Raw genomic sequence first — 18,822 nt, 5'->3', positions numbered from 1 at the left:
ATATTTCAATATTGTACATGTGTTGAGCTCTGTCCACTACAGGCTCCTTGAGAAGTTTGGTCGGCGTCTTCCATCACGAAATAATCTGAACAGGTTGGGCCAAGGTGCATCCTGCCTCGACACACGTCGAACAACCCAAAGGGACGAGGAGATGGTGAAACCGCGTTTAGATCAAAAGAAATGCCGCAAAGAGAAAGAATAAGGAACATGCGCTGATTGACCTGCCAGGTGGAGTGCTAACGGTCTAAAATAATACAAGAGACAAACGCCGAAGAAACCCATCATTTGCCAAGACGAGGCCGCAGATAAACGTCGGGAGAAAAAGCTTACCAGCTGTAGTACTGGTTCTGAGCGGAGATTTTCCGGTCAGGCAGCTGGGTCCAAAGCTGAGTCTTGCGCTTGCGCTGCGACACAGCCTCGCGGTCCTTCCACTCCCTGATTCGTGTCTTCTCTTCCTTCAGGACAACCGAAAGAGATGTGTACGGGGGGCGGAGGAGGTTGATTTGGCCTCTGGCACGGTGGTCGTAATCTACACCATATGGACCGCGGTTGACCCACGCCTGTTCGATGTAAATGGAGGTCGGGTCGGTGATAGTCTTACGCTCTCCCGACTTCAGAGTGATCGTGATGGGCTTGCGGATTGTCGCCTCAGCGGCACCAAGACCCATACCGGAGCGGACGACGGCAACGTTCTTCGCATGCTTGAGGTGCTCGAGAACATCCTTGGCAGCCTTCTTCTTGCTGAAGCGCATTTGCAGCATGGCTTCGTCGATGTTCTTTCCCGCGATCTGACGAGCGAGGGGACCAAGCTTCTTGACGGAAGTCTTGAACCAGTGTGACTTGGAGACCGATTCGCGCTCCGTGCGCATGATCTGTTCGGGCTTTGAAAGACGTCCTCGGCGGCGAACCTCCCGGACGACCATCTTACGCTCCCAACGAATACGGGCCTCGGGACGGGGGTCTAGCACCATCTGCATATTGGCACGGTTCCGGTGCTCCACACCAGTCTGAACCTCTTCTTCCTCGGTGGGCTCAGCCTCCTGTTTACGGGCAGCCGGTGTGCGACCAGATGCAATCAGCTTGGGAGTTGCCTCGTCCTCTGCGAAAATCGAGTCCGCACTCAGGCTACCCTCTCGCTTCTGGGGGGCCGTCCTCCGTTGGACCGTGGGCTTTGCGTCGGACTTTCCGCCGAAGAAGAAGTTCTTGATGGACGAAAAAGCAGAGGACTTCGATTGGGGTTCTTTGTTTCCATTGTCACCATTTTCTTGGGCACGGCGAGGCACAGTATAGGTCAAGGTGCGGCGAGGGATGTAGGTGATGCCGGTCCGGGCTGGAAGTTCGGATAGGTGAGAACTCGCCATTGATGGGCTAGGGTGATCGGAGAAAAGCCATTTGATAACTTACCTGATCGAGCTAGATGCCCGTAAGGGTTGAGAGCACCGAGAGTGGCCATGGTGACGGACAACCAGCAAGGCAGATAAGGCTGGTTGGGACGTGACTTCGGAGACCCGATGGAAAAAAGTGTCGAGATGCAAAATGCTTGGCTGCGGCTTAGGTTCTCACGGCCCGCCGTAGCGGCTCAGGTGCCTGGGGGAAGTGTCAAGCCACAGTTTTCGGGTGAGCCACACATGGGCTCCGACGTAATGCCGTCTTCCGGCTCTCATGTGGCTTTTTTGGAGGTCCATGCACCGCGTGAGGCTTCCTGCCAATCAGGCCTCCTACTCTCCTGTATCATTACCTCATACTTGGACAAGGGTGTCGTTCTCGGGAGCTGTGAGCTAAACCCTTTCCAGAGCAGCCCTATTCCCATAGTAACAAAAAAATAACAATACTGGACCTTTTTTTACCTCTCTGTATGTACATACAGTAGTGTCTTCCCAGTCATCTGCAGGCATGCATATCCTAGGAGCTCGTGATATGTTTCCCTTCTTCTGATTTAGTATTTATTTTTTCGAGCTAACTTTTGCTGATGGACCTACTAATGTTCGCGTAGAATAGATTTCTACTAGTCTCGCGTTCTAGTCCCGTTACACCGTCATCAGTCCGATCGACAAGAGTCTTACTAGGAACCAAGTTACAGATCACTGCAGACAATAAACCCCATCGTCCGATTGGAGGCACTGCAGTTTTCTTTTCGTCATAATATCAGGTCCGATGGGATTTGCTATTCCCATCTGCTCCGGTCGTATTGGTCGCATTTCTTGTCTAGTTGTGGTGGTCAAATACTAGTAGTTCGTATGTACTGGTAGTAAGTCATTTAATTTAGTTGGTAGAAAATAAATTCCCTGTAGTGGAGGGGAGGAGAAGAGGTTTACCGTACGGAGCAGTTTGCAGACCTCCTGCTGTGCTGTGCTGTTTGTTCTTCTCTCAGCTATTTTTTTCTACATGCCGAGCTCTCTTTCCTTTCCCTCCTTCGAGTACTCGAGCAGTCTCTTACTCTCTACCCATCTCTACCGTGTGTCGATCCACTGTCCTCATCCTCTTCTTTTTCAATTTTTCCTTCCCCTTTTAAGCCCTTCAGGGTCTTACGGCGTGTTGCTCTCACGCATTTTTTATTGTCTATTATTTTATTTTATTTTTTATTTTTTACACCTGTAGGTTAATTGCGGCATTTCCCCATTCATTCTTTCCGCCTTTTCGATTCTTTGCATCTTTGCCGCTCACCAGCTGTTTCTTAGCTGTCTCCCTTCCTATGGTCGGGTGAATCACTCCATCCTTCCAATAGCTTGTTTCCATCCCCCTCCTCTCTGTCTCATTCTCTCTCCCAGCCGTCTCATTCTTCAACCCGAAGCGCCTCACTCTACCAATTCGTCAGCGCCCGGACCACCCGAGCTTCTGCTGCCAAAAGAAAGAGCACAAAGGCTTGAAAGAAGAAAAGAAATTTTAATCTGAGAACACTGATCGAAGAAAAGGGAAAGAAAAGAAAAAAAACTTTTTTTTTTCTATCATTTTCGTTTTACTCTTCGCTCCTTGTTTTGCGCAACCTATCGTGGTTAAGTTTACCACCCCCCTTCGCAAGAAAGAAATTGTGATTATCCGGTTCCAGAGTCTAGACAGGCTGTGGCCGGGGCAGGAATGGACTCGTTGATGAGGCGACTTAAAGCTGTTCTTTGATTTGGTAACTTCTCTTTTTGTCAGTTCCTGGGTTCCACTTGCCCCAGGGCCTCAGAAGCAACTGATTCTTTTTACCCATCTTCAAATCCATATCAGATTCGATGATGGACATCAATTCACTCCTCTCGCCGCAGGAGTCTAATTCCCAATCGGGGCGGTCTTCGCCCTCGGCGGCCCCAACCTCTGTCAGTAACACATCCATCCCGTCCACAGGGCCACCTCCAAAACCTCTGCGCAAGAATCGCGCCGGTCAAACCAGACAGGGCATGACCTCATCCCCGCTCGCGCAGCACGTTTTCGCGCCGCCGCATGTCTCAGAACCCTCGCCGCCAGCGATAAGCCCGACGGTTGGTCCCAACGTGGGTAGTGGAAGCGGGACTCCTCCGGCGGCGGACTTACCTCCTCCTAGACAGCCCTCGACCCCTGGAATGGACACACTCGCCGATTTGGCTTCAATGCAGCATCACCAACCCCAACGCTCGAATGCCCCGCTCCTCAGAAGCACCGAATCCTACGAGAGTCAACTTTCTCCTTCGACTATGTACCCCCACGTCAGTTCGGTCGCCCACAATACACCTACGCCACGGTCGTCATTCGATATAGCCATGTCGGATGGCCCCAGGGAGGCCGCCCGCAGAAACTATATGGATACCTCGTTAGTTCCGAATGCACAGCGGATGGCAACCGAGCTTTTTGCTCAGATACAAGAAAACCCTCAGTCGTACGACGCGCATGTAAACTTCGTTCGACTACTCCATGCAGGATTCGTCAACCATGTATACCCACCGAACAACCCCGACATTCATGGCGACCCTCGGAAATATGACCTGCTCAAGGATATGCGGACCGCTCGCGAAGAGATGGACAAGCTCTTTGCCATGGGTGAAGACCTCTGGGCAGAGTGGATACAAGATGAGAGCATGCTCGCACAAACCGTGGATGAGCGCATCGTAGTTATGGAGCTTTGCCAGCGGTCGGTGGAGGAAGAGTACGGCAGTACGAAGCTTTGGAGCATCTACGGGGAATGGGTTCTTTATCTCTATAATTCTGCGCACGCTGAGGGTGCTCAACATCAGTGGACGGAAGAGGATCGTATGATCGGTCGCGAGGTCTTCTCTTGGCACATGGTCTTGGATGTCTGGCAGAGGGGTGCCGAAGCGACTCGGTGGCGGACTCCCGATAGCCATTTGGTCTGGGATCGACTGCTCGACCTGCAGGTGCAGGACATCACTCGGAACCCCAGCCAGGAGAAAATTGGGCATGTGCGGAATTTATTCGATATCAGACTGCAAACCCCTCATGCCACCTGGGATCAGACTTTCCAGGCGTTCTCGGGTTTTGTCTCCACCTATTATAACGCAAATTACGAAACTATTATGGCAGACACTGCAGGCCGATATGCAACTTCTTGCAAAGAACAGTACTCCGCTCGCGAAGAGTTTGAAATCCGACTCCGGAATGCCACCGAGGCGGGCGATGTCACCCAGGAGTGGACCATCTTCACGGAGTACATTGAGTGGGAAATCAGCAACAATCGTCGCAACCACCATTCCAACTTTGAGTTAGTCAACGCTGTCTACCAGCGTGCAGTGCTTCGGTTCCCAACCGACGCCAACATGTGGGAGGATTTTGTCATGTTCCTCATCGATGAATCCATGCATGGCAATGCGAACACCACGACGATCTCTACCCTGGAACGGGCAACTCGGCACTGCCCATGCTCCGGTACCCTTTGGTCTCAGTATTTACTCAGCTCAGAACGGGAGGGTCAGTCCTTCTCCAAAATCGCCGACATCAAACACAAGGCCACCAGCACTGGTCTACTCGATGTGGCCGGCATGGAGGAGGTCCTCAAGGTACATACAGCATGGTGCAGCTACCTCCGGAGGAGAGCTTTCATGCCGGACTCCACCGATGAAGATCTCGATGTTGCCGAAGTTGGCATCCGCTCTGCCATCGAAAGCGTTCAAGAGCTGGGTGAAAAGAAGTACGGTCGGTCCTACCAAGGCGATCCCTTGTTTCGCCTAGAGCGCATCTACATTCGCTATCTCAGTGAAAGTGGCAGCTGGGATAGTGCACGGGAAACCTTCAAGGGTCTTATGGGTCGACGAGGCAACAGCTATGAGTTCTGGCTCACGTACTATGAATGGGAATTGATCTCATGGAGCAAATTCGTGCAAGGCGAAGCCACCGTTGATGCCGCGCGCCGGACCCCTAACCCCAGTTTTGCCACCGCTGTATTGAAACAAGCTATCAAGCGGACGGACCTGGATTGGCCCGAGAAAATCATGCAAACCTACATCGCACATTGTGAGGATTATGAGGACTCTGATGAATTGCAGCTGGCCATTTTGGAAACGAGGAAGGCAATGCGGGCGGTCAGAGCTCGGCGAGAACGTGACGCGAGAGAACTGGCCGCACAGCATGCGCAACAAGCCGCATCATCCGAACAAGCGACGCACCCTGAAAAGAGGAAACGGGAGGAGGAGGAAGCTAATGTAAATGGATTGCCCGCTAAAAAGGCTCGCGGAGAAGAGGAAACGTCGGCTGCGGAAGCAGAGCCAGCGGTCCTTCAGCGAGACCGGGAAAATGCGACAGTCGTGGTGAAAAACTTACCCCACCAGATCAGCGAACATAAAGTTCGACAATTCTTCCGTCATGTACGTTATTCTGGTTGACCCCCCTTGGTAAACGTACAACTAATTGGTAGCATGGCAGTGCGGTACGATAAACAGCGTCAAGATGTTTCCGGGTGACGGGAACTCGGAGGTTGCGGTCATCGAGTTTAACTCAAGGGACGAAGCCCTTGTTGCGCAAACACGCGACCAGAAATCACTGGATGGTTTTACCATCGAAGTGCAGATTGGGACATGTTCAACATTGTTTGTCACCAACTTTCCCCCGGAGGCAGACGAAAACTACATTCGTGGCCTGTTCCGTGAGGTGAGTTGTTTCTGTCCCTCTTTTCTACCTCTTTGCCACATGGCGTTACTGACATTTGGCAGTATGGCGAAATCATCGATGTTCGCTTCCCATCGCTTAAATATAATACGCACCGACGCTTCTGTTACGTGCAATTCAAGACTGCAGAGGCAGCGCATAGCGCCACGAAGTTGGATGGGACTACGGTTGGTAAAGGTCTGACGCTAACGGCTAAGATCTCGGACCCTTCCCGGAAACAGGACCGTCATGGTCCTATATACGAAGGACGGGAGATCCACGTGTCGAATGTAGACTTCAAGGCCAGTGAGCGTGATGTCCAAGAGCTCTTCTCGAAGTACGGAACCGTGGAGTTGGTCCGCCTGCCTAGGAAGGTTGACGGTGGCAGCAAGGGCTTCGGTTATGTTGTCTTTTCGAATAAAGAGGAAGCCACTGCCGCCCTTGCTATGGACGGGCAAGAGTATCGATCGCGAACCCTCCACGTGAAGATTTCCGCTCCCCAGAGCACGAAGCGAAGCGCGACCACCATCGTGTCTCAAGTTGGGAAATCCCAGTCCCCTGCAGCCGTAGTCAACGGCAGTAAAGAATCAGCCGATGCGGACACTCCCAGCAGGGAACGCGCTGCGCGTAGCTTGGGACTGATGAATATTCCCGACACGGTGAATGACGCGCGTATCCGGGCCCTTGTGGAGCCGTACGGCAAATTGATCAAGATTGTCTTACGGCCCGATCACCAGGGTGCCATTGTGGAGTTTGCCGATGTGAATCATGCGGGCCGGGCTTCTTTGGAGCTCGAGGGCCAGGAGATTGCGCCCGGGCGCAAATTGCATGTGGGCACCGTACCAGAGATGCTAAAACAGTCCGCTGAGAATAAAGATGGTCGGATACAACCATCCAGCAAGCCGAAGGAGAAGCAAGGGGGATTCCTCCAGCCCACGGGGCCGATCAAGCGACCACAACAACCGGGTTCGCGGGGTGGCCGACGAGGGGGTCTCGGTGTGAAACGCGCCGGCCCTCATGGAGGACACAACGGAGAGAAAACGATGACGACGACAATGATGACGACCGACAGCGCACCCTCCGCCGAAGGGGGGAAGACGAAAAAGAGCAATGATGACTTCCGTGCGATGATCCAGCGGGGTCGCGAGGAGTGAGGTATGGCGCAACGGATTGCATGGCAGGTTTGGCGTTCCTCCCCAGTCGCTTGCCCTTAATTTTCTTGATTTTCTTTTCCTATTTCCCTATGTTTCTGATGAAATGAATTGATTTGAACACTGTCACACTTGTCCCTGGTGGGTGCCGTTTCACTTGCATGTTGTATAAGTACCATGACCAAGTTTCTACCATTATTTTGCAGCTGGATTTGCAGGTTGCTGTTGACTGTAGATTACTTTGATGTATCTTTGTCCTCTTTGTTCCTGCGGGCTTTGTTCCCTTTCGCTTTCTCTATCTACCATTACTTATGATGTCACTACATAGTTAGTAGTAGTTGTTGCTAGATAACCCGGGAAGGCGTACGCCGTCTCCCATCGGAATGAACCCGCGAATCTCGTTCATAGCTGCCTTCTATTGTACCGAGGACGGAGTTTCGCGATGTGACCCTCTCCATGTAACGTGACATCAACACGCATGTGTTTTTACCCTTTGAATTCATGCGAAAAGAAAGGGATCCAAGGTAGTAGTACATATCACCGATCCAACCAGTGTTTCGCGACAGAATGACCTGCTTTAGTACGACATTCTCCGAGCCATTGCTGGCTAGAGCTTGGGTGATATGACAGACTTAGTCGATGGGGACTAAGGAATTAGAGTTGATCTCTTACCGCCCAAAGCGGGGGGGTGTCGCTTGGACCGAGCCTGAGGCATTTTTCGTATGCAATCCTCCGTACCAGGCAACCATCCCGTTATCAGTCTTGGAAGAACTCAAATGGTCACGTATAAAGAATCGTTCGAATATTTCGTCGGTTTTATATATGACTGTATGGTGGATTTGAGGGACTTGGGTTCCTTCAAGTCGGGTAAACAGTACAGTACATAGACATACATACATTCAATCATACCATCAAGTGGTATGGTATGAATGAATGTATGTACTGTACAACCCGTGAGGATCGTCCGAGTCACCTGTTCCTTCATGCATTTCCTTGTTTTTTCTTTTTTTTTTTTTTTTTATCCCACGAAGAACGAAAAAATCCCACGCTTCCTTTTTGATTCCTCTTCTTCTCTTCTCGTGATTGTCCAGCTTCAGATCATTCATTCATTGCTGTGGAATATTGGAGGTCTCGAGAATCCAAGTCCAAACTCTACAGTGCAAGAATTGTCCCATTGAATTGATTGCGAAGCTCCACCAAGAAAAGCTGGAGCTCCGCAACCGTTGTGTATCACCTGGCCTGGGGGAAAGGAAACCTCAGGCATGAACCCAACTTAATCGCTCTCGCTCGCCCATTGAAAGCAAGAACTTCTCCTCCCTTCTTCACCTTCTTCTCCTTTAATGACACATTAAATCTATCCCACTAACAGTATCAACCTTTATTCTCCGGGCTGGAAGCTCTCGACCTGTCCTTAGTGGATTCAAAACTCGCCATATTCCACCCTCGAGACCTGTCATTAATTCTTCCCGATCGGTCGGTCGCCGCGATTGCTCAACGGTTACTCCCTCTGTCGTCATTCCTATATATACCACCCCCACGATGGATTTTCATCTAGTACCGCGCGGCGAAGATCGAAACTACACAGGCTTTCTAACGAAGACCATCGTCTACACATCATCCTTGGTTGTTTTTCTAGCTTGTAAGTGTTCCGGTCGCAATCGCACTTGGCCAACGAGTATGACGACAGACTGACAGGGAACGCAGCATTCGGCTTAACCGTATCCTCCATTGTGGTTCCAAAATGGATCAGCTATCGCAACGATCAGGTGCGGATTCTCTCGTAGTTTCATTCATTGTCTTCCAGCCTCGATCAGCATGCGTCCTAACCCTTCATCGATCTAGATCTGGTATTCATACGGCCTCCATCGGCGCTGTTCCTCAGTCACCGATGCCTGCGTTAGTTTCCCCCAGCAGGACGATTGCAGTGGCCGAGGCCGCTATTTCTGTTCCATGTGGCGCTCCGTGGGCTTCCTTATGTCCTTTGCCGTCGTTCTGGAGGGCATGAGTATCGTCGCATACTTGATCATATTGTCTGGTGGGAAGCGACTGCGGGAATCTGGGTGGAAGGTTCTCAGTTTGTTGATCGTGTTATCGGCTGTTGTCCAGGCGGCGAGCATGTCCATCGTGGTAGGTTTTGATTGATCTGGCTTGCGAATGAGATGCGTGCTAAGTATTGCTACTTCAGGCCTATTTATACGACCATGACACGCGGTTTTTCCCCGGCTGGAGACTGGACGAGTCCTGGATTTATTGCACCATCAGCTGGTGCATTAGCTTGCTCTGCGCGGCTGCCCTTATTGTTGCCGGTCGCGTGCTACCGTCTGAAGGTGGCTATGAGTTGATCCCCGACCATTCTTAATTCCATTTTTATGGAGACGATTTGTCAACGGTGGTACGATTCGATATACGTTTACGGCGGTGCACTTGTGATTCGCGATTCCGCGTTTTTATGCAGCATTCTTTTTTCCCTGCTTCTGCACTCTTTTTAGCTTGGTGGCTTTCGTTCTTTTTTGAATGTACATACAGACTAGATGTCTACGAGTAATGTTTATGACACGTGAGTTGCTGTTCATTGAGCAATACCGACTGACTTCAACATCACACTGTCCAGAACTGACTAAACAACAGGAATGCAACTAAACAAGTTGTTCCAATCCATTCAACTCCGACATGATAAAAAAAAATAAAGTTAAATCAATCTCACTGGTGAACCCTCTTCACAGCCCCCTTCCCATTAACCCTCGAAACCTTCTCTCCAATCCCACCCTTCTTCCCTCGACCTACATCTCTCCTCACACTCCTCCGCCTCTTCTTCGCCGGAGCCAGAACCCAAGACTGAAACGTCGGTAAAAGCTCAATATCCGGAAACACGACTCGACGGGCCGGCACGCCCCGTCCACGAAGAGAATCCATATCCTCACGTACCCGACGAACAAGGTCCCGCAAATCTGCAAAAGACTTATCCGAACCAACCTCCCTCAAAAGCCAACCCGGCACAGGCGAAGCCACAATATTTGGTTTCCTACGTCTGCCATGCTCACTACCATCATCAGTAGTAAACCCAACACAGGCAGACGACGAGCCGGACCCAGACGAGAGCGTAATAAGATCACACTCGGTAGTAGAAGTAGAAGTAGAAGTAGAGGTGCCCTCTCCCCCATCCTCCCCTTTCAACCTCTCCACCTCCCTCTTCCTCAACACAACATCCCACCCCTTAACACCACCCCATCTCTCCATGCGTCCCAGGACAACCATCAACAGCTCACACTGCGTGACCGGCCACTCAACCCTATACCGCGCCCGCTGGTAATGCTGTCGACAGTAATGCACCCACACATGGTCCGGGAACCGCTTCGTGGCGTACTTATTTCGGCCGAAGATATGGGATATGACCTTTCGGCGTGGATTGTTGGCTTTATCGTCTGTTGCTGGACAGGGGAACGTGAATTCGCAGGGTGGGAGGGGTTCTTCTTGGGGTTGGTTTTCTTTTCGGGGTTTTGGTTTTGGGGGCATTTTTGTTTTCTGTCTTCCTTTCTCTGGGAGAAGGGGTTCTTTGCTTTTGTGTTTTGGCTTTGGATTGGGGGCTTGGGTTGGTTTGGATGGATGGGATGGATAGCTTTGTTTAGGGGGATATGGGATGATGGGGAGGGTCTCTTTATTTTACTCTTATATATGGGGTTTTATGTGGCAAATGTCGTGTGTGGTGTCTTGATTGGAGAAAGGGATTAATTCCTGGTGCCTGGTTGGGAGGGATAGTGATTCTTGTAGGTGGATGGGAGACAAAGGGGTTCTTCTTTCTTCACTGTCGGGTTGTTGGTCTTGGTGAGGTTTTGTAGATGCCTGGATATGATAGGTGGTAAGTGGTCAGAGCGAATCAGAGAAGAATTGACTAAGGATTCAGTCTTGGAGTAATGCTAGGCAATGCAAATCGTCTTTTATAATCGTGTTCATGTCCCAAGCCAAATCACGTTAAGCTATGCCAAATATCAATCTGCGTATGTATAGATATCGCTGCGTATAAACCTGAACGCCGCCCGAAAAGATAAACCTAGAAACCACGTTCGTACAGTTTTTTCATTCTCCATGCAATCTTAGAGGCCAAGAACAAAAAAAGAAAAGAAAAGAAAAGAAAAGAAGACAGACAGAAGAAATTCATCAAGTCATAGACCGACATCATGCGGCATATCCCGCAGGCACTTTGGGGACGTATCTCCTGAGTGCCCGTTGGTTGCTGCACCCCACGGACCCGATATCGATGGTGTTCAGCTCTCGACTTAGCGCGTCCATTCCTGGGTGACTGCCCGCCACGGGAAAGCCCTGGGGAGTCCCGTTACCATTCATCACCGGGTAGTTCTGGTTCATGGGTTGGGCAATCGGCACCTTGGCTGGAATGGGTGGGCCCGTGTTGACCGGGGCGTACAAGCTTGACGGGGAGTGTCCCCGTGGAGATGGGGAAACAGAGGTTCGATGAGAGGGGGCTGCGTTTGGGGAACTCATGGTCCGTCCGTGTCTGTAAGGCGAGAGTGCGCGACCACGATTCTCCCCGGGCGAGGTTCGCATAGCAGGATCCGGCACGTATGACTGACGTCTATGTTGTCCGTCCACCAAGGGCCGAGACCGTGATGCGTACTCCCGAACCGGCGGTGGCGCGGGGCTCCTCTTTCGTGGAACATTCTTGAAGCGGACTACCACACCTGGTTTCTTAGTCTTCCGTTCTGGCTCTGGGGCCCACGTATCGGTTGGTAGGTGGTCGGAGGGATCGATCTCTCGACCATCGTCACCGATGATTGGGCCCGGGTCCCGCGCTGCTTCCCTCTCAGACCGTCGGGCGGCGTCCATCGCCTCGGCTGGTGTGTCATATGCCGGAGCTGGGTCCCGGAGGACCGCTGCGCGAGCTGCGTTTGGATTAAAGGCATCAAACGAATCCGGCGAGAAGGGGATTTGCGAAGTTTCCCGCTCGCCGAGGGGTGGTGGCCGGGGACTGACAGATTTCCGGCGAGGGACGAGACGAGTCTCGGATGAATGCGCTGATCCTCGACTGATCAGTGAACGGCGGTCGTCCATGATTGGCGGGGAAGGTTCTACGGGGTAAGGCACGATCACAGAAGTCGGCTCGGGCGGCATGATGATGTCTTCGATCAGCTCACTGCGTCTTCGGCTCTGGCGCCGTTCGTGTTCGGCACGGTCCGCTTCGGCCTCTGCAATGGCGGGATCAAACCCGGCGACTAGACTGGGGGGCATGGACAGTCCGTTCGTATGGGGGGGAAGGTCCTGCATCCGGCCTCCGTCGGACTGCATGTGCGACGGCTGCGACAGGTTGATTTCGTTGGAGGTCCGGGGAGATGCAAACTCTGGCGAGTAAGCTTGGTACGAAGGGGTTGGTGACGGTACTAACTGCTGACTGGTCTGCACCAGGCCTGATCGATGAACCGGGGGCGGAGGCGGAGGGCCTTCCTCTTCTTCGTCTTCCACCCGGGGCTGCATCGTTGCATACTCTGCCGGTAGGCTTTCACGACTACTGGGAGGACGGATTGGACTAGTTTCTTTGACCAGGGAGTTGCTATGCGGGCGATAACGGAGTTCCGTTTCCACTGGGTGGGATCCATATTCTACCTGAGATTCACGGATCCCCGCCGGAGAGCGTTGTCTATACCGTGAGACTTGCTGTGCATGCGCTATCTCGTTGGGCACATATTGCTCTTGGGAAGCGAATGCATGATGATTGCTGTGGTGGCTGCTCGGACGTGGTGGCGTTGCCCCTGACATGGGCGCATACATCTCCGGTCCCGAACGACTTGTTGGCCGGTCATGCCTAGAAGAGCGAAAGTCCGTGGGCGGCGCATTGCCGTACCCAGACCGTGGCCGTGCATGAGAGCGTGTATCGTACGAGTCTGGCCTTTCACGGTGCGAATGGTAGGGTACTTCCTGCAGATGACGCCGAGGGGGAGCCGGAGCCTGATGGGATGGATTACTCCATTCCCGTTGGAAATCATCGGGAGATTCATAGGTTCTCGCGGAGTGCGAAGCTACCCCCGGTGGTGGGCCATACGCCGACGCATCCAAGGGGACCTCTGGAGGCCCCGGATGTCGCGACGAGTGGCGTGGATATTCCACTGGGGACGGCGTCGAGTGAGGATAATCGTGGGTTGGCAGGGGTGGGGTGGAATGGGTGTGCTCGGGAGTGGGTCGAGGAGGGGATTGGGTGGGTGCTGGAGGAGCTGAGGCAGTCTTCTCTGGAAGCGCAGGACGTGCTGAACCTGACCCCGGAGGACCACTGGGCAGTGGGCGTCGCTTGACCTCTTTCAGCTGTCGGGGTCCTGATAGAGACGAAGAGGAGCTGATTGGCCCTGGACTCGACCTTAAGTTTAGACTCGAGCTGGAGGCGCTCGGTTTACCCTGGACGTTGACCTTCTCTGCCGCATGCAACCGTCGTTCAATCACTGCCTCATCTTCTGGTCTAGTGTCGTAATAAGTCATCTCGATACGGACTTCACCGGCATACTTTCCACGAAACTGCAATGGATGCCAGTGATCGCTCTGGCTACCACCGGGGATGATCAAGTCTTTCAGATCAATCCAGGTCTCTCCGATCAGGTCAGTTTTCTTGTCGTCGTTGAATATGGTTACCTTGAGTCTGAAATAGTCTGGCGACTCGTGTACGGTAAATCGAAGTTCTTGGTCCCTAGAGAATGTCAACATGCGCTAGTTAAAATCATGTGGTTCGACAGAGAAGAGACTTAGATCAAACAAAGGGAATTCCTAGCGCGTACCATCTCGGCGTTTGGCCCCCTCGCAAGTCAGTCTCAGTTTTCTTAGCTTCCTTCCCTAGACGAGCCGCACAATAGGGATTCTGTTTCCCCATTGTCTTTCTGTTGGGCAGGTTCTTTGCCCGGTCGATGACGAGAACCAGAGTTCCAATCGCAGGCCCATCGACGGACATGTCAGCGTAAATGCCGGCGGCATGGTTGATCATGGACAACCGGGGCGGTTTAGAAGCCATATTATAATGACCGTCAGTTGACAAGTCGCCCGAGAGGAACGAAGGGGATTAATCAAAGGAATGCGATATCACTGGGAGGCACCGCATTCGTCGCAACGAAAACGATTTGTGAGCTTGGGGGCAAGTGTAGTAATACAAGAATACAGGGGATCTATGCAACGGCCACAATAACAAACAGGAAAAAAACCAATGGTGCCAGTTCCGGGGACTCTTTTTACGACAGGGGGCTTAACACCTGCAGGGGGGAGGAATTGATAAACCAAAGAGAGGAGGAAGAGGAAGAGATGAGATGAGATGAGATGAAGAAAGGGAGGGGAAACCAAACAAGACTTTTCGATAAGACGATCTGAGCGATAGTAAGAGTATGGAAACGAAACTTTACCACATCTTACGTTATTACGCCCGATGAGCAGCCTGATTGGATGCGGGGCGGGTCCCTGGGTCAGGCGCTGGGATTTGGGGTGGCTGGGGGTGGCTGGGGATGATTCCTGATTAGTGGAGCCCTGCTGTTCCTGCATGCAAAACTGCACCCACTGTCCCCCGTTCAGCCTAGTGTCCTGTATTTATCGGTCGCAGTTTCCGATACACTTGATTTTCCCCCGTTTCAAGACCTTTGACGCAACAGCCTCACACTTGTTATTTTCCTTCGTTATATCCAGCCACTCTCAATTTCACCCACTGGTCGACATACTTTTCAATCAGATATCCACTTTGCAACACTAATTCCTGGTCATCGTCATCGTCAGGCGCACACTTAGCGCCCGAGGCATCTCCAGACCATTCAGCATTCCTGCCGAGTCTTTCAGTGCCCACAGCAGGTCTCCACCTTGAAATGTGGGCTGCATACCTTAATACACGGTCTCCGTTTTCTGGATTCATAACAGGACCAGAGATGCATTCTCTCCTCCACCTCGTGAGCTGTCACTGTAGGTCTCACAGAAAGACAACTCCGTCTCGAATCCGGTCACACAAACCGTTCAGCCAGCTATCTCGATTGCGGTGAATAATATGTACGGAAATCCCGGTCCGCTTATAGTTGAAATTCGGTTGCCTATCTCAGCTGCATACGTTTTAATTTCCACAGCCACGACACCAGGCAGTTATGTTTTGGAAGATGATCTCACTCCACTCGATACTATAATTAAACTTCAACGGGAGAATCCCGGCAAGTTTAGTCGGTCTGACAGAAGGTAAACTTGCCTTGTCGTCCACCGACATTACATGGCAGAGTTGATGGGGTCGGGAAAGTGTATGCGACAACCTGCATCATGTCAGACAAAAATATATATTTCCGGAGTTTGCTGCATGATGCTCGGCCCCCATCACCAAGTTGATCTTCATTGTCCGTTAACGGGCGGTCGGGAATATCACACCACATAGCTCGCTAGACGGTCTGGAACTTATGTCTCAACGGGATTATCTCCTTTTCCACGTGGGTTGCCGCATTAGCTGAACTCTGGATTTTGACCGCATTCTTGGAATCTGGTCAGGAATGCGTAAGTCCGCGGCTTCACATTTGACCTGATTGTTGAATTTGCCTCATATGTTATGTTAACCATCCTCCTTTCATCCAATTGGGGATGTGGTTTAGTGGTATAATACTCCCTTAGCATGGGAGTGGTCCGGGGTTCGATTCCCCGCGTCTCCATCTTTTTGCTTCATTGCTTTTGCGGACCTCTCCAGGACACGTGTTCTCAGTGTTGCTCCGCTTTTCCCTTTTCCTGAGTTGGTTTGCGCCAAAGTATGTGCTCTTATAGCCAGATCCAGGCCCTTAGTTGTTCCTCGACCTTGGAAACACTTATTCCATAGCTTGTCCAGACTACCAAGGCACCGGCTCGAGGCCCCTTGGTACCATGGCATACATTACCTACTTTAGCGGAGACCCCGTGCAAAATATATTGTTCTCAGATGAAACTCAACAAACCGGACGCCGTCACGGATCTCGCCATACCTCCAAGATGAACAGAGGAGTGACGGGAAAAAAAGGCTTTATTCTTCAAAGAGCCCAAGTACTGACGCCAGACATCACACCAGCCTAAGCTCTTCGGAATGGCTCTTCTCCCACGGATGTTCCGTCTCCACAGCCCGAATAAGCTCTTCATACCGCGGGCTACGCGGTGTGATAGTAACGTTGTAAGGCACCGGGTGACTGATCGCACCCGATTGATACTCGGCCCGTAGATCAACCTCCTTGCCATCTCGAATCGGCTTGGTGATGGTGAAGGCTGCCACCGATTGAGCGATGGAGATATACAGGTTCGCATCAGCGAGCGTGCGGCCTGGACAGACACGGCGGCCGAACCCGAAGACCAAGTAGTACGGATTGGCCTCTGGCTCATGCCCTTCGTAGCTTAGGAAGCGCTCTGGCTTGAAGGTGTGAGGGTCTGGGTAAGTACTGGGGTCGTGCGTAAAAGCCCTGAATGAGATTAGCGGGGATGGCTGATTATGTGAAACACGAATTGTCTCCTAAGGACTGAACAACCCAACTGAGACGATGTTCATAGCGTTGGTGACACAACCAGGACGATACGCACCAGACATTCGGGACCATCAGAGTCCCTTTGGGAAATGTATATCCCTCATATGTGTCATCCATAACGGAGGCGTGCGCTGTACCCATCGGGAGCACCGGATGCCATCGAAGGATCTCTTTGACCATGGCATTAATATACGGAAGATTTTCGCGATCCTGAAAACTAGGCAGACGATCTGGCCCTACAACACAATCAATTTCCGCTTGTGCCTTCCGTTGCACATCGGGGTACTGTGCCATGACTAGGAAGAAACTAGACATGGTGGATACAGTCTGGCATGAATCAGCGTCAGTTGATGCGCAGTATGGCAAGGGTATATATATACCGTATCAGATCCCCCACCATAGAAGGATGCAGCAGCCCACTTTATCACTGTTTCTTCATAAGACCCCGGGCCTGGCTGCTCCTCATTCTTTCGGATCAAACCGGCAAGAAAAGATGGCTCAAAGTCTCGTTGGGCCAGTCTGCGTTTAACAAATGCATAGGGGACGTCGCTGAAAGCTGCAGCACTCTTTCGAAATTGCTTTGCCATTCGTGCAAACTGAGCCCCCGGAAACCATGTAGGCACGTGTTTCACTGATATTCAAGTCAACTGGAGCACCGAAAAGAGAGATTGCCTCTCACAGCTTACAGATCGGAATAAAATCCACCACCCAGGTCCCGGGAAGAATCGCCAACCCGAAAGTAGCCATAGCCTCATCAGCGAGGTCAACAAGGGGGTCATGCCCGTGTGGCTCAATGGTATAGCCATATGCGATTTTTAAAACGATAGCACCGGCCTCTCTAGCTACTCTGTCAGCGGAGACTCACCATTCCGGACGATATCGTAAAGCATACTTGCGTATATGTTGAAGTAAATTATCCGGATCCTCCAGCACACGAAGAAGAAATCGACGAACCTCAAGATCCTGCACTGCGTTGAATCGAGACGCAGCTGTTTTGGACCCAATCTGATGACCAATGGCCTTCCGCATATCCTTAAACGAGGGATCTGAATATGCCAAGGTGCCTAGAATCTTATTCCAACCGGCCCTGGACTGGTGTCAGCAGCCATACCGAATACAAAGATGTCAGTAAGGATGAAGTCAACATTTTAGCAAAGTTCCAACTGGGTCTGGAGGACCAGATGGAAGAGCGCTTCTCGAGTATGTCTCGTGCGAAGCGGGCATCATTGAGGATGACGATGTTGTCGCCGAATATACTCAATGAGCTGATTGGGCCTGTTCAGTGTTATAATCATCCTGGTGGAGAGGATATCCTGTTCTATATGTGAGGTGTTTACCATAGAGGTCTTTGTGTTTAAGCCAGTATTCCCAATCGCACACATCGTGTGATGGCAGGTCGGTTAGATTGCCGATTATTGGCTTTCGGGGAGGCCCTGGTGGTAAGTGTCCCAGAGAGTGCTTTTTGCTGAGATGAGATCCAACGAGATATAAACCAACAAGGCTAATAGTGAGAAATAGAAGTATAGACTCCATGGCGGGCACAGACACTGTCCGGCAAGTTTCTGCTTTTCAGAGCTTCGCCTGGAGAAGAATGAAGAAGAAAAATGTATCCGGTCGCAGACGAAGAGCGAAGCAAAGAGTCTGACTCGGCTACTGAAGTTATGCGTTTCGAGATTTACAAATCAGAAAATAGGTTCATGACCGTGCTATTTATTAGCACGAAGTTGTCATGGAACGCACTGATAATGTTATGGGCGAATCATCTTCTGGTCTTGGAGTTGATCCAATAGAAGAGAGTCATTAATCATGAGGAGAAGTTTAAGATGCATGAGTTCATCCTGATCTTCAGCTTATCCAGCTATTATTGGTTCAGAGATCATCACTTAGTCTGCAGGATACGGGATGAAGTGATACATCACATCACTCACGTCACGAGGGTTGAAGCTTTTGCGAGTCTGAATTGACCACCCACAGACTACAGTAGGCATCTTCGTTGATAAGATCCACTTGATTAATTCTGGACAGTTTGATTGACAAATGATTGGTTGAACCCCCACGGGGATTGCGTTAGACATGCTCTTTCTGACATCCTGCAGCTTCTGTCGTGGCGGTTGGGTAATGTATATATGCCTAGATAG

At 51.3% G+C, this 18,822-nt stretch overlaps 6 protein-coding genes and 1 non-coding gene across 7 annotated transcripts; 3 read left to right on the top strand and 4 right to left on the bottom strand.

Moving 5' to 3' along the window:
* Positions 1–326: 326 nt before the first annotated feature.
* Positions 327–1,453, bottom strand: F9C07_2229475 (mitochondrial 54S ribosomal protein uL22m; the record flags this gene model as incomplete). Its single annotated transcript, XM_041294603.1, has 2 exons — positions 327–1,330; positions 1,405–1,453. The coding sequence occupies 2 exons, from the start codon at positions 1,451–1,453 to the stop codon at positions 327–329; spliced, it is 1,053 nt and encodes a 350-aa protein (XP_041150172.1).
* A 1,762-nt stretch (positions 1,454–3,215) lies between these two features.
* Positions 3,216–7,208, top strand: F9C07_5597 (putative pre-mRNA splicing factor; the record flags this gene model as incomplete). Its single annotated transcript, XM_041294610.1, has 3 exons — positions 3,216–5,774; positions 5,833–6,057; positions 6,120–7,208. The coding sequence occupies 3 exons, from the start codon at positions 3,216–3,218 to the stop codon at positions 7,206–7,208; spliced, it is 3,873 nt and encodes a 1,290-aa protein (XP_041150171.1).
* A 927-nt stretch (positions 7,209–8,135) lies between these two features.
* F9C07_2144732 (uncharacterized protein) lies at positions 8,136–9,833 on the top strand. Its single transcript, XM_071509199.1, has 4 exons — positions 8,136–8,844; positions 8,910–8,971; positions 9,048–9,332; positions 9,391–9,833. The coding sequence occupies exons 1-4, from the start codon at positions 8,745–8,747 to the stop codon at positions 9,562–9,564; spliced, it is 621 nt and encodes a 206-aa protein (XP_071366951.1). The 5' UTR covers positions 8,136–8,744; the 3' UTR covers positions 9,565–9,833.
* Positions 9,834–9,905: 72 nt separating this feature from the next.
* Positions 9,906–10,718, bottom strand: F9C07_5595 (uncharacterized protein; the record flags this gene model as incomplete). The annotated part of the gene is made up of 1 exon (XM_041287162.1): positions 9,906–10,718. One exon carries the CDS (start codon positions 10,716–10,718, stop codon positions 9,906–9,908), a length of 813 nt encoding a protein of 270 aa, XP_041150169.1.
* A 660-nt stretch (positions 10,719–11,378) lies between these two features.
* F9C07_5594 (C2 and Extensin domain protein) lies at positions 11,379–14,205 on the bottom strand (the record flags this gene model as incomplete). Its single annotated transcript, XM_041294602.1, has 2 exons — positions 11,379–13,887; positions 13,976–14,205. The coding sequence occupies 2 exons, from the start codon at positions 14,203–14,205 to the stop codon at positions 11,379–11,381; spliced, it is 2,739 nt and encodes a 912-aa protein (XP_041150168.1).
* A 1,576-nt stretch (positions 14,206–15,781) lies between these two features.
* On the top strand, positions 15,782–15,853 carry F9C07_t87. Its single transcript has one exon. It is a non-coding gene; the product is annotated as a tRNA-Ala (tRNA).
* A 294-nt stretch (positions 15,854–16,147) lies between these two features.
* Positions 16,148–18,677, bottom strand: F9C07_1849288 (cytochrome P450 monooxygenase). Its single transcript, XM_041294591.2, has 7 exons — positions 18,022–18,677; positions 17,830–17,959; positions 17,577–17,771; positions 17,371–17,522; positions 17,065–17,315; positions 16,740–17,011; positions 16,148–16,621 (listed from the first exon to the last, which is right to left on the bottom strand). The coding sequence occupies exons 1-7, from the start codon at positions 18,215–18,217 to the stop codon at positions 16,231–16,233; spliced, it is 1,587 nt and encodes a 528-aa protein (XP_041150167.2). The 5' UTR covers positions 18,218–18,677; the 3' UTR covers positions 16,148–16,230.
* Between the last annotated feature and the right edge of the window lie 145 nt (positions 18,678–18,822).

The sequence above is a fragment of the Aspergillus flavus genome, chromosome 7, assembly GCF_009017415.1.
Source record: "Aspergillus flavus chromosome 7, complete sequence".
NCBI lineage: Eukaryota > Fungi > Ascomycota > Eurotiomycetes > Eurotiales > Aspergillaceae > Aspergillus > Aspergillus flavus.
Note: the sequence above shows the minus strand (reverse complement) of the source record. Positions and strands in the feature narration are given on the sequence as shown.